This window comes from Lepisosteus platostomus, chromosome 12 (assembly GCF_059453375.1).
Source record: "Lepisosteus platostomus isolate fLepPlt1 chromosome 12, fLepPlt1.hap1, whole genome shotgun sequence".
NCBI lineage: Eukaryota > Metazoa > Chordata > Actinopteri > Semionotiformes > Lepisosteidae > Lepisosteus > Lepisosteus platostomus.
Genome location: NC_142622.1, coordinates 10,145,269 through 10,160,851, shown reverse-complemented (window position 1 = coordinate 10,160,851; position 15,583 = coordinate 10,145,269). Strand labels below are relative to the sequence as shown.

Here is a 15,583-nt window from a genome sequence, read left to right as displayed (position 1 = left end):
CAAGAAAATGTTACTGAAATTGACATTTCTGTCTGACTCCCAACAATTCAGTGCACTTTTTAATTTATTTTGCAGTTGGTATATAAACAACATACTGCACACACAGTGATACAGTATCCAGACCAAAGGGGTAGTGTAATTGTGGATGTCATATCCAAGTCAGTATGTCATCACAGCTTCATGCAATGAAGAACAGGATAGTTTATTAAAGGAATTATATTTATGTACGTGCACTATTAGATATATTTATTGTGCACTCAAAACTTCATGAATATCCTTATTAATCTGCCTTAGTATAGCTTTAAAATGCTGAGATACTGTGTATGTATATTTCATCGGAAACCTTTTCTTTCTTATGGCTCCAATCGTAACAGTGAGACTAATAAAAATATATTGGCATAAGAAAACTGCAAAAGTATCCATATTCTTTCTGTAATTACTTCATACACCATACAGCTGCAGATGCATTACTTTTTCCATTTTTTTCATTTCTTTATTATATTCTTTCCAGCACTAAAATCTAATTTCTACACACATATATATAAAACGAATCAGCAGCCTGTACACATCCCACGCATTCTAAACTCTTTTGCCTTCATGACAATCTTGTTTCACTTCTCAATGTACAAGTCAATAATACAATCATTTATAACAAAGTGACATCGTTCAAAATTAATGAATGTCATTATATATTTTTAAATTAAAAGCTGAAGCAATTTCTAAGAGCATCATTTACACATACTGACTAGAACAGTTGTCAAGAAAAAAATACGTGGAATAATAGTGATCCTTAACATGGTGAAATGTTTCTTTTGCTGGTGTAGGAGGGGTTTCCATCTGAGAGCTGGCATTCTGGGAATTACAATGAAGAGCTGGGCATACTGACCACAGGACAGACTCACAGTGAGGGTCTGCAGAGGGCAAATTATGTTATGCTTCTATTTCTGTTTTAATGACGTACGGAGTCAAATTAAAACAAACAGGTCAACAAATTAAAAAACCAAATTCAATCAATGTCTGAATGCAATCTTAATCAAGAAATAAAATGCTCAATTAATTTATAATAGTTCAATTAATTTATCACCTAGGGAAACAAACTGAATGTAATCTTCAACTTGGAATACCGACACTGAGGCAGTGCAATACTGTAGTTCCAGAACACAAGTTTGACAAAAAAAACCCTCAAAGCATAGTGATGGTTCAAAGCAATCTTAAACACACAAAGAACTTTTGAAAAGAAAGCAGACAATGAAAGCTAAGAAGGGAAGAGAAGAAAACATTAATGACAAACAATTATCAAGCTAGATAATTGTATATTTTTTTCCTCATTCCTTATAACTCTTTCCAGGCTGAATGAAACTCTGGGAATGTATTTACACAAACAAAAGGAAAGCTCCCAATTATCTAAGTTCAGGGAATGGTTGTATCCAGTCACGTGCAAAACAAGGTTATTTTTACACTCAAGCTTTGGAAACCATGACATCTGTATTAAAGTGATTATTTACCAAGGTCTCACATGAGCTTCAGTACTGTGTTTTGCACAATGAAACCACAGATGCGGTTTAAACCCATTTTGTTTTTTTACTCCTTAGTGACATAAATAATACACGTCGACATATAATACAGTGACTAGACAAAAGGACAAATGCATTAAAACCTGCAGTACCATCAGCCTGGAAGAGTTTCCTGTACGAAGCTGGCTACTGTGTGTCCACACTGATCTATTTCCACAATACTACCTTTCCACATCACAACGTTGAAGAAAGAGCTGAATAGAACAACACAAGGTCGACAAGCACTAAAGCATGAGGCCCCCGGACTCCCACCCTCCTTTCTCCTCATCCTCATGCTTCGCTTTGCCACACTTTTTCACACCCTGACAAACCTGGCTCAGAGGGGCGTTTCTGTTTCGTCCTGCCCTCAGTTACCGTACCATTCACCTTTCTCTGCTGGTCCTCCCAGGTCACTTCTGATACAAACCAAAAGGAAAGATGGCCCATCATGTACAACTTAAGTCGGCGAAACACAAATGTTCCAGCTAATTAAATACAAATCCTGAGCTACGTCACATTGACAGCAGTGGGGCTAAAGACTTTTAAAAATTTTCTTTTTTAGCAAAATTACACATACAAAATATACGGTTAGAGACAGTCTGCATGCATGAAACTGGGCTTTGAAGGTGAACTAAATGAAGTGAGAATGTGATAAAAGAGCTTATTGCAAATTTAACTGAAAGTAGGCATTTTTTACTTCATACCAGCACAAAATTATCTGAGCTTTTTTTCTGTACAGTTTTACCACAATTAAAATCCTCATAACTCTGAATGGCTTAGTTTAAAGTGATACCTGTCAGGAAACAGTAAAATGTTAAAAATTATGCCTTTTAAATTCCACACTACAAAACTCTTACTCAGCTCTGTTTTATAGATACAGTGTGTGAATGTAAATGAAAAGTAGAGGGAGCCTTCAAATATTTTGCACTCTGTACTTCCTGATGCTGCAATTAAGGCACAATGATATTGATAGTGTAATTTCTTCAAGGCAAAGCCACTGCTTGAGCTCTGCTTAAATATATCACAATCATTTTCAGATTAACTAACCGGCTTTCTGCTATGTTTTGGAGAAATTGGTATTTTTAGGATAATAAAAACGATAATAGTTATGAATATTGATTGCTCAACGTCAAAGAAATAGATGTTTGAATGAAGATCAAACATAAGACTTGACATATTACTTTTGCTCCACCGTTAACCAGTAAATATAACATTCCATCACTTCTCATCTTCCTTTGCATTAGCTCTTTTTTGTTTACTAAATGAAAACAACTGAAACAGAAAAGAGAACTAAACTAGCATTTATTACCTTAATAGTCCAGACATAAAAGTTATTAACCATAATAATTTCATGTAACTTAGTACAAAACAGATAAAAAAACGTGTATTGTGGTAATTTTGTCTTCACATTATTGCTAGATTTCTACCAAGCTGCTTTACTGCTATACTCAAAATACTGTATAGCACATACCTGTAGATAAATGTATGTTGATCACAATTATAATAAAATATGTCTCAGTTCCAGTTTTAATTATAATAAAATAATTAAAATTGTATAGATTAATAATGCACACTTAATATTGCTGCTGAATGTTTTTTTTTTTTAATTACTGTCAGATTCAAATAAATGTTTATTTTCAAATCTGGGTTTACTGTATGTTTCCAAAAGGTTTCAGAAAAAATAATAAACAGTGAATCACTAAAATTACTATTTGGACTGAATAAACTTGGATTTTAAATATCTGAGATTAAATATGGCTAATCACACAATCTATTTTATCTTATTGACAATAATCATGTAGACTAATTTGCAAAGCACTTATCCACTGACTTTCATCACTGCCTATATTGAATCTAAAAAGAATGACATGCAGAAATAAGTATTCTTCATATTTCGCACTGATATTGTGGATACCTGATTCTTTGCTTTCAGCACTTATGATGGGACAGCTCCTATTCTTAAAATATAGGAACTCCTATATTTTAGCTCCATCTGCTGGTATTTTGAAGAAAAACATTTTCCCTCACAAAGCAGCATCACTTAACTTCCTACTGTACGTCTTGTGATATTTCAATGAATTGGATGTTTCTACTGTTAAATTATTAATGTAAATCGACAGATCTTCATATAAAGTATTCAAGATTTATTCTCACAAGAACTTGGAAACAAATAAGAATACAGTATACTGTATATACTGTATGTCCTTTATCAAATGGAAGACACTGAAAGGAGTAAGCAATCATGAGAGTAGTAAGAACTACTTCAAAATTGTATATTTAGATTACACTGATTGTGATTACTTTGATATAATAGTATAGGTTCAATTGTGAATGTCACATGACGCTGTTTCTGAGTTTAAATTCATACCATTTAAAATGTAAGGAAATGGCTCATTCTTCAAACATTTTAGCTGAGTACTTTAAAGTTTCTTCTGAGTATATCAATCCAGATTAAATTGAGTTAAGGCCTAAAGGTTAAGATATAGAGTAGGAGGACAAACATTAAGATACTTTTTAATATTTTACACCTGTGTAGCAAACTTAAAATACTTTGACTAAATTTGCATAAACCGAACATACAGTATAATACGGTTCTCACTTTTTCCATCAAAGAAATTGAATCACTGAGCTATTTGTGCTCTAAAATACACAAGACAGTACATACTAAAACAGTCTATTTAAATCACACACATCAAAAGGCATGCCAGCTCTAAATCACAATGCTAAGAAAAACCACCGTCACACTTCAAAATGTCAAAGGAGTATCTGGTTAACTTGCCTTTTCTCCCATTAACTGGTGGACACTGAGGTTTTTCCTCATATTCTTAATGGAATTTGGAAACAGATAATGATGTTAAAGAATGATAAAATACTTCATGGACAAAACCACATACATACACATTAAACCACCTTAGCAAACTACACTAAAGCTAAGAGCTGCATCACACCACTCAGGTTTTGAAAACATGTGTGAAAATTAGGTTGTAGTTGTGTAGAAAATACATTCTTTGATTGTGCAGTAAGGTTGCATTTCACAGAATGCTTATATTCTAAATTAATCTGAAAATACCGAGTGAAGAAACTATATGATCTACTAATAATTGTTGAGGATACAGTACCACTTATAAGAAATAAGTGGTAAAAAACAAGAAAATAAAAGTATACAATATCATTTATTTTTCCTTATTGGTGTATATACTGTAGGTTTTGTATTCCTGAAAATGAAAGCAAGGAAGGCTGCTGGTGATAAATCAATATTGTACATAAAACATATAATATAATTAATTAAGTAAATTATTATAGAGGATTAGAAATGCTGCTATTTGAAACATTTACAATGGTTTAAATAGCATTCTGTGCTAGGCAATTAAATAACACAAACCAAAAGCGAAAATATTGCAGTAATATTTCAGATTCAAATATGCAGGATACATAAACAGAAAACACCAAAAACACAGAAGCACAAAAAGGGGAGAATAATTTTACTGTTGGAAATTCCAGCATTTGCCAATGAACCTCTTAAAACTTGTTAAAACAAATACTGTTAATATAAAAAGAAAATATGAATAGTATACAGTATTTCTTCTCAGCAGTATACGTTTTTTTTTAATTGTACTGCACTTCTCTACATCAGACCATAAATCTACATATTTTAATAATATGTGCCAACAGAGGAAATATCTCAGGGCTGTAATAATCTGAAAGATGTGTTTTCTTGGTTTGGAAACAAGAGAACCTGTAATCTGTGTTATTGTTATACGAATCTGAGATGAACATCTAGAATTTAGGTGATTGAGGCATTAACTTCTTACAATATTCTAGTGGACAGGTACATGCTCAAAATGGTAACTGCAGTCCACACCTCTCAGAGGTAAATAACCCAAACCATGCATGCAATAATACAAGAATGCACGTCATGGATTGACCAATCTTTAACCCAATGAAGAAGTCTGTGTATTATCTGTGGAGTATTGAAACTATTAGATAGCCAATGTCCAGCATGTTATCAGTTGCGACAGCATTCAAGCAGCTGCTGAATTCGGTTGTATGGAATTTCCAGCAGGGCCAGGGAAGAGTCTAGGCTAAGGCATTTCTATGAGACACACCTGCCTCGCACTCTGAGCCCTGCAGCTCACCGTGCTCATTCTCTTCCCCTGCTTCCTCTGTGGGCATGGAGATCATGAGACAAAAACACAGACAGGGCGGATGGTTATGGTTGATAAGGCAAGGGACTAGCAGAGAGGCATACAACAACAAAGCCGAAATAAATATGCACATATACAATAACTGCATATGCATATACTGTATTTGTACATGAACATGTACAGTACACATGTTTACAGGACTTATCCCTTTATATCAAGTTTTCATGTTAGTTTTTTCCGATAGAAAAAATATATATTCACAGAAACCAACAGCCTGTTTTCTGTCTTTCCTACTAACAAATGGACTCTACTGAAAATGTACCATTATGAGTTTGTCATATTCGTTTTTGAAGTTTCAAAGTAGTTTTGCATCCACTTTTCCAGTGGTTTCTTATGCTTTTAACATGCTCTCAATGTGCTTTACCATACATGACCAGAAACAAACAGATAAACATGACATTATGGAAAACAACACAGTATAGTAAAGCGCTGTAAAGCAAGTAAAAACGTAGGAATCTAACAAAGATCTCATCATGGTAAGATTTGACTACAGAATGATAAATGTGCCATGACCAACTTTCACAAGGTAAAAAACCATCCCAGGTTATGCAAGACTCAAATTATGCAAATTCGACTTTACATATTTACTGAAATTATACTGTACTTCCAATAATTTCAGGATAAGGAGAGTTTATGTTACGTGCAAATAGTGCAGGCAGTCCAGCACATTTCTTGCACTGATGAATAATGTGGAGGGAGCATAATGCGGTCCAGAACAGGGCTCTGTTAGACCCTTAAGTCTCACTCTGCTTTCACGCATGTGTAGATATCTTTTGCATGTTATCTTGTACTTTTCATTGGAAATTATGTGTAATCCTTATTGCAAAAATTTCAGGGTGGCACCCAAGTGACTTTATTTAATTTTTATTACTTGATGGGTATTTTGTTTGTGTTAAGAACAGTACAGTGAACAAGTGAACAATAATGAACTGCACGGTTTTTTAACATTTGTTTAATAATAATTCAAATTTGTTTGCCGTATATTTTGAAGTGGATTCTATATTTTGGTGTTTAATTATTCTAATTGTAGGTTTAAAATATGTTTTTCATTCATCGGTATTTCATTTTTCTTCCCCTATACAAATCGGGCAAGTTTCCTTTCTTTCCTTTCACCGTGGATGGCTAGCTCCTGCTGCTAGTTTCTCTCTCTTGCTCTCTACTCCCATCTATGATTAGCACAAACACCTGTTAATCATTAAAAGACAATAAACCTTGGTGAGCCTCTAATTCTCATCTCTTGGCACTCCTTCCTCACTCCCTGACACAGTTAGAGCAATAAGGGAGGACTGCCATAATAACACGTTGGTAATTATCTACGATATGAACAGTATTCACCCAATGGCTCAGAAATGGCTTGTTTCCGATTTACGTTACATCCAGGTTACGTAGTCTTGAGGAACCAACCCTTTACGTAACGCAGGGAGTTGGTACTTTTGAACCGCAAAATTCTCTCAGCAACACTTTAGGTTCCACACCGGCCCTAAGCCGGTGTTTTCAATTGTATTTCCATCATACGTGTTGTTTTCACCTTCTCATTTTCTTTAACTAAAACTTTTCAAAGTGTTCCTTGTCAACTGGAAAAACCTAATAAGATTAAAAGAAAGGCAGATGTTGGTATCTGTTGAGCTTTGCACTTAGTGTATAACCACATCGAAGGCCAAAGACATATTTATCTTTCTTTGGGGTTAGTGTTGCTAACAAGACTCTATAATTCTGTGACAGATACAGGTATTTCAGATTTCTTTTTTCATCAATTTCAGCATATTGACCTCTGACTGTCACAAACTGCATTTCATTCACACATTACGGATGTACAGTACTGTATGTATGGTTTGTCTCATACAGTATGTGGCTGTATTTTAGGCACTGGAGCCACAGAGAAGCATACAAATCTACTGAGCATAAAAGACCAGCCACATATCCCAGAGGGTTTATGCTGTAATATTGTTTGAGCTGCACAGGGTTATGTCACTGTAACAGTCCCTCTTCAAATAAGCTCTGTTACAATTTAGTGCTAAAGTTTGTACACTACGCTATTTACAGTGTGGAGAAGTCTGGCAACAGAACTGCCATGGGAATATAATCTGTTCATTTCCTGTTAGTGACAGTCCAGTGTACAAAGTCATTTGTGTCACGCAGCCTTTCCTAAACAAATTAACAAGTGCCGATCAGCAGAGCCTTCAAGTTATCGATGGTTGAAAATGTGTGGGACCTGATAGTATGGCATAAGAGAGAGTAAAGTAAAACGAATTAAGTTAAACTGTTTTAACTGTTGATAAGTTATAGGGCTGTCTTTCATTTACTAAACAATAGTACCCTGTAATGTGGCACAGAGTAGAATAATAATTGTACCACGGTTACTAGAAAGATAACTATTGTCAAAGTTAAGTGACTGTGGGTTTTTTTGGTATTTAAAAACTGAAACCCATGCAAAGTGGGCATACATAAAATTGTATCTGCAAAATATTTATCCAAATACAGTAAATTATATTAATGGTATTTAAAATGATGCCTTAAAATTATATGATAATATAAAAATATATTATGAATGGCTCTTACAAACAGTCCTATCACACTATATTTGCCTTTCCAACCATTCCTAAAACAACTTTGAACTTATAGTTAGTTGTATTTACAGTACTTATTGTATAATTGAAGGTTGACCTATAACAGTATGTCACATGACTAAAGATACAGTATTTCTGAAAATCTGAATGAAAATCCAAAGTCAGTTTCCCAGAATTTCATTTGTAGCTGTGATAAAAACAGATAAGCAACTGTACAGTAAACGTTATTCAGTAGAAATTGTTTCGCTTAATGTGATGTCATAAATTAAATGAGGAATACAACAAGTCAAAATCTGTATAAAATACAACTTTACCCAGATAACAGCAGCTGTTACATAAAAACAATCAAGCCTTAACTTAACGACCCTACATTCCATTTAAATAAGTGTTGCATTGTACATACAAAACTACATCTTATACTTATGATAAAGAAATCTGGTTAGGTCCTATAGAATGTAATAGAGGGATGAAATAAGTATTTTGTCCTTTAAATCAAGGAGACTGGTCCCAGTAAACTAACCTCTTAGAAATGCAAAATAGTGTAATGTCTCACAACTTTGGAAATGTTGAACATGTAAGCAAATGTTAGTTACCAGGAAAAAAGAAAAGCAGTGTTTGGACAGAGTAGAAATCATGACATTGACAAGATTAAGTCCAACGATGCTATTACACACACTTCAAACAAAAGACAAGAACAAACCGCAACAGACATCGCTTGGTTTCATGCAGTCAAAGGCAAAAATACTGTATCACTGCAAAAACTCAAGCTGGACAGAATGGGAGCAGAGTGAGCTGAGTCTGATGAAACCAGCTAACACCTATTGCAGATGGGTTTACTCTTGCAAACTGAGCTCTCTCAGACTCTGTCTGCAAAACTAAACCTAGACTTTTAGTTACAGACCTTCATAAGGCTCTAATCCTTCGTCTCCATTTTCTGGGAAGAAACGAAAAAGGAACCAAAGCAGAAATGTTTAATAAGAAATTAAAGAAAATTAATTAACAACAATAGTATGAATCTCTATAAAAGATAAACTCATTTTAGGGTATTCCAGTGATAATGACAAATATACAGTATAAAATTGCATTTTCCAATTTTCCAAATTGCATATGTGAAAACATATACTCTATTATACTCTAATGCCAACTGTACCTTCTAACAGGGAATAGAACAAATCTTTTCCTTTTATTTTTCTTGTACCCAAGCAGCTAACATAAACCATTATATAAATACAGCTTTCTCATCCGTTACTACAATATACCAGCCTACCACACAATGACAGCAAGCATTTTCCAGGACCAGTTAAACTATTGCTTCTATTTAGCAGCAACAGTTTTGCACATTTCTTAACCCAGATTTTTGTTAGTCAGAAAAAAAAAACAACAGACAAGCTTCAAGGCTCTGATCATGAACCCACCACAACCACCGCTGTTCATATTAATACAACCACCAATGGTACTTCAAGAGATCTGTGGTGTTAATCAACACTGCCAAAGAAACAGACCGACAGAATCGATTCTTGTTTTTAACTGTGATAAGCAAAGTCAAACGCCAAAGCGCAGCTCAGCTGGTGAGTATTTCACAGAACTATTCCTCTTTCTCAGTCTAAAGGTGCGGGCAAGAGACTTGTTGAAAAGAGCTGCGCACTTACTTCTTTCCAACGAGCCCTTCGCAGGAAGCTGTGGCAGCTGCCTCCCTCTTCGCCCGGCCATGGGGGTACTTGTGGGGCTAGTCTGCACCGATCCGCTACGTGGGTGTGCCCTGCAGGACACAAAGCAGTTAGCGATGGGGGGAGCAGCACTCAGGGTTCCCTCAAAAGCATACCTCGGGTGGGCAGCCTAATTTCCTCAAGCACCCAGTGATTCCACAGTACTGCTGTGTGAGAGGAAAAGAGTTTTTTTTTTTCCTTACCAGTTATCAGTGAAAAAAAAAAAGCCAGCAACAACAAAAGCCAAAACCACACACCTTAGGACAAAACATGACATGGATGAATAGTTATAAAACAGATTTATTTTACTATACAAGCTCCAGAAGTAAGATGGAGTGTAGAACTGAAACATTTACTGTACATATACATACGGTGCATATATGTACAATCATTGTCATACGCAACAGTGAAGGTGCTCAAATTTGTTGTCTGCTTACAAAATTAGTTGAAACTGATTTTCACCAGAAGAAAACTAAACAGTGATTGCATGACCATAAACGTGTGTTGTGTGATTACTTTTAGACCTTTTATCAACTAAATCTACCTTAGAATTGCTCCAGGCTTCCTAAAGTATATCCCAAGGCTCCACCTACAGTATGACTGTAACTGGAATATCTGCTTTGTGAAAGCAGTGCTTAAAACCACAGTAAAGGTATTATAAGTGAAACTGTTTAAGCACAGTATTAGTATGAATAATAAATGACTGTTAACTTTTAATAATAATCCTTAATCGATAATAACATGGTATTATAGTTAAAAATTGTTTAAGTATTGGCTGTGCCTTTGCAAATACATGGCTTGTACCCAGAAACAGATTAACCTCATTTGCATATCACTTCTGGTAGTAAATCATACAGTATATGTAAGTAGTAGTGCAATAATTGTCATTTTAAAATATGATGAACTCTAAAAACATGCCTACAGAAAATATTTATCCCACAAGTTTTATCATGATTTATTCAAACTGGATTACAGTGATCAGTTCTTATAATCCTGTCCATTCTAACGAAATATAGCTGTTCTCTACATTAGTTTGAATAAAGCTCCCAGTTGTGTCTCTTCTTCTGAAAAGTGGTTTAATACAACTGGGTTTATGAATATTGACCAAATATAGTACGTCCTACTTCATATTTCATGCACAGAGGCTGACTTTTTGCCAAGTTTTTTTTCTTTTTTTCTGCTGTGAAATATTTTTAGTCTTACTTTAAAATTTTTTTGTCACCCTTTTAGTTCAAGTTTGCAGTGAAGAGGCATCAGTAACTTTGTACACAGCTATTCACACTGTGTTTTAACACAGAAGAGAACTAAGTTATAAAAATACTTTGACTGTCAGTGTATATAATGCAGTCATGAAAAACTACAGTATATACTGTATTTGGTCACACTCCTGCAATCACTGTTTGTCTTCCTGTCAATTAAAGCTATATTGTTAGTGAAAAGGTATACAAATTATATGTTGGAATGTTATGTTATACAGTAGATGTTGATAAAAAACACAAGTTGAGTATGTGCATGTATCCATACATAAATACACCTGTGCAAAATATATTTACATATATTACATGCACATGACGTATATGAGGATGCAAAACAGGATTTTGGAGAAAAAAAATCAGAATTTGAAGATAATAGGAGCTCGGTTGCTCTAATTAGTTTATCCTAACACCACGCTTATGGCATTGTACAGTTGTAGATTCAGCATAGGATTTTCACATGGTTTTACTGTAGACTGCTAAGAGAAATGAAGAATGCGCATCCACATTTTTTTGAGGTGCTGCCCAGTAAGAATGAATAAAACCAATGGTCAATCTATGAATTGGCTTCATTACTCTGCTCTCCTCCCCACTGAGAGGTGATGTGTGGTGAGCGTTCTGGCGCACTATGGCTGCCGTCGCATCATCCAGGGAGGGGCTGCACACTGGTGGTGGTGGAGGGGAGTCCCCATTACCTGTAAAGCGCTTTGAGTGGAGTGTCCAGAAAAGGGCTATATAAGTGTAAGCAATTATTATTATTAATAATAATAATAATAATACTAATAATAATAATAATAATAATAATAATAATAATGATAATAATGATAATGATAATAGTATTATAAGGTTAAACTACAGTAAATGTATTAAGATGAGCTGGATCTACACTCTTTCCTGTCCAAAAATATAATATAATGATGAAGCCTTGCATCTCCTGAGACATTACCAAGTTCTAATTATTTTCTTTTTGTTTTAGAAAGTGGGCATTCATCTTATTTTCTTACTTTTACTGCATACTGCCCATGGATGTTTTTTTTAATAGTTTGATTGTGTTTTACTACATTTGACAATGGGAATATCATGGTGTAGCAGAAACATTCCTTAGGCAGTTTTATAATGATATTCTCATTGTTCAGGGTATCACAGGATTCCCTAGGATTCATGATCCATGGTTAGGTGAGAGTAAAACCATGTGAGCATCCTTGCAAACTGAACCATAGTAAACTTTCATAAGGGCAGCTATTAGAAAAGTAGAAAAACACACTCAGTCACTCTATTCAAATGCATACTGTACATTTTAGTTGAAAAGATATTGCCTGAAAACAAAGAGTTGTCTGAAAAATAATGTTGTACACTTCAAAATCTGCATAATTAAAAAAGATCTGCTGTGAATTTCTAGCGAACTCATCGTTTTTTTCTTAAATGCAACAGATTTGGAAAACCAGAAACACTCATTTTCAAAATGTCGATGAATGCTGTATGTGATCACATATAAAAGTATAAAAATATGCACACATACAGTGTACATATACAAAATGTATTTTGAGAAATGTAAATGGTTTGCACACTTCATTAAAATCAAATGCATCACACTTTGCTCTGGTAAATAATTGCTGTCAATAAAGAATTCCAGGGGCAGGGCACTGTAAAACACCAGAGGAATGAAAACTGGGCCAGGTGGATCAGCTGCAGTATAAGACCTCTGATCACGGCCTCTGATTTGTTGCAAAGTCTGAACTCAGTATAGCAGATAAAGAAATATATATTAATCACATCATAATGTAATAAAATACACTATTTTGTGCCAAAATAGGAAATAATCGTATCATATGAAAACAAAGTGATTAAGTGCAAGAGATTTTGGTATTTTGGGTTTTGCTAATTGAAAGAGGTGTATATGACCTTTTACATGAAATGAATGAAAGTCATATACAGCACATCTCTAAATAAAATGATCTAGTCATAACTACATTATTTACTTACGATTAAGCTTCATTATTTTCATTTTGTCTGAGCAATGAATTAGAAAATGGCAGATGAGATAAACCAAGATGGAGCACAACAACATTCATAGCACCTTTACTGCTATTCACTTGTATCGCTTCTTTGCTTCATCAATAATAGTAAATGGATAATCATGATCATTTCAAAATAAACTCCATATGCAAACTAAAACATCCATTCCTAAATTTTCAATATTTTCAATACACAGGCAGCATCAATATCATTCATCAAAGTCTCTATGGACAAAGATTTGCTACCTGTTAAACATATTAAGAGCACAGTCAGTAGATTAGCCACAAGCAGTACAATTGCTGCACATAATCTGATTTAACATTCTGCTATATCCCGTTACTGAAAGGTATTATGAAATCTGCAACAAAGGTGATGTCAAATGTCAAAACACTGGCGTCAGAGTCTTAAGCTGCAAGAAAGGTAGGTAGCCATGAGGATTTACAGTGTAAATGCAGGACACTACCCAGCTTATTCCTAATGAACCACAGAAAAGGAAAAAAATAAAACAAAACAGATGCTGTAAAATCTTTAGTTATGTTAGTAAAGAAACAACAATGAAAATCCCACACCATTATATCCGTACAGAATATAAGTAGTGTGTGTGTGTTTGTAAAAGAAATAACGTTAGTATCTACAGTATCTAGAGGCTAGTCTAAGATGGAAAAAATACAGCACTTATACTACAGGAAAATAAAAGGTGAGCTGGCGGGGGAGTTGTGTATAGGAAGAGTGGAAGGGGAGTGGCGACGGGGTTGAATTAGTTGGGCTTTTTTTTGAGTTGTCTGGGTCACCTCGTCAAGGCAGGTGAGGGAGGGGCAGATCTTCCAGACGGTAAAGATGGCATCGACCTCATGAGGTTTGAGTCGGGGCGCTCAGTGGACCGGGAGCGGGAGGCGGTCCGCTCTAGGACAGGGCGCTGATCTGTGGATCTGGACCTTTGACATTCATGTCTGTCCAGGGCTTCGCAATTCCTGCAATGTTATTCAGAAAACCACTCAGTTGACCCAGCTCCTAGAGCAAACAACATACGGCACATCACATGGCACGAGGTCATCCCTGCGCGGCGAAACGCCCGTGGAGCAGCAGCTGGCTGAGTGGACCAGCCCTGGGGTCATTGTGACTGCACTGTGCACTTCGAGGGAACACTGCTTTTTTTTGGGGGGGGGGGGGTGTACATAGCGATTGATGTAATACACAGCGCAATATAAACCTATTAGTGCGACACATTTGCAATGATCTGGCTGTGAATTTTAGTCTGTACATTTTGATAACATCAAATCACCAATACAAGGAAAAAAAAAACACTATTACTTAACTAGGCAAATCCGAGATGAGTTTATATAAGAAATAAAAAGATAACCAGAGGAGACCATTCAGCTACATGAGCATGAAATCTAGTTAGTTCGGTTCCTAGCAGTGAATTTAAACATGGATCTCCTGCAGCTGTTTCTCAAAAAAGAAAATGCTGGCTATCATTTTTTGACAACCTGGCTGGGTGGCTTGTTCCAGACTCCAACACAGATTTTTGCAAAACAGCTCCTCCTGTTCTCAGTTTTCAATGCATCTCCCAGTAGTTGTCACTTTGTGTCACATGTATCCCCTTGGTTCAAGCTCATCGTTGAGTCTGAGCTGGAGTTGGATTGGTTGACTTTGTTAGTCCTTTTGAGGAATACTGAATACTTGAATCAGGCCTTCTACGTTCAAGACTAAAAAGATTAGTTTTAACTGTGTAGGACATTTCTTTGAGCCTGGGACAGTATCGCTTCACTCCTCTTTAGGATTTCTTCCAGAGCAGTAATATCTTTAAAGTAACTTGGTGACCAAAACTCTAGATATTGTTGTAAATGAGATCTTACTAGTGAATTGCCTGACTTTCATATGTGTGGAAAATGTGTTTAAGTTCATGATTCAAAATGTCTGAATCTTTTAAGCTTTGCCCCATACCACAGTGCCCCACTCTTTTACATTGTATGACTTAAATGCTGTCCCAATGCCAAGACATGCCTATGGAACCCCAGTATCCTCTGTGTTTTGCCCCAGGCTAATTAATTGCAAATTTCCAATTGGAGCTTGTTTTCAACAAGTAACCTAAGGAGAGACATCTTGAAGTTCAGTATGCAGAAGTGATTGGAAATACAGCAGTCCCCTAGAAGTGTGGTATATACAAAAAGTAAGCACATCAAATAAAGGCGTCAATTAGCACTGGAGAGTTAGAGATCATTGGAATAAAAGCCAGCAGAGACTGTGGTCCACCAAGACCTGTTTTGGGAATCACTGGTATAG

General features: G+C 35.4%; 1 protein-coding gene across 42 annotated transcripts in view; it reads right to left on the bottom strand.

The window, feature by feature from the left end:
* rims2a (regulating synaptic membrane exocytosis 2a) overlaps nt 1-15,583 on the bottom strand; it is a 267,753-nt gene that overhangs the window by 73,139 nt on the left and 179,031 nt on the right. For 23 of the 42 annotated variants that reach the window (XM_088600907.1, XM_088600866.1, XM_088600868.1 and 20 more), the window contains 4 exons: nt 14,092-14,271; nt 9,975-10,084; nt 9,227-9,259; nt 5,660-5,716 (listed from right to left, as the gene is read on the bottom strand). In XM_088600907.1, coding sequence (XP_088457033.1) covers nt 5,660-5,716; nt 9,227-9,259; nt 9,975-10,084; nt 14,092-14,271 — 380 coding nt within the window. The remainder of the gene's footprint in view (nt 1-5,659; nt 5,717-9,226; nt 9,260-9,974; nt 10,085-14,091; nt 14,272-15,583) is intronic. The other 19 variants (XM_088600877.1, XM_088600883.1, XM_088600885.1 and 16 more) reach the window with 4 other exon arrangements.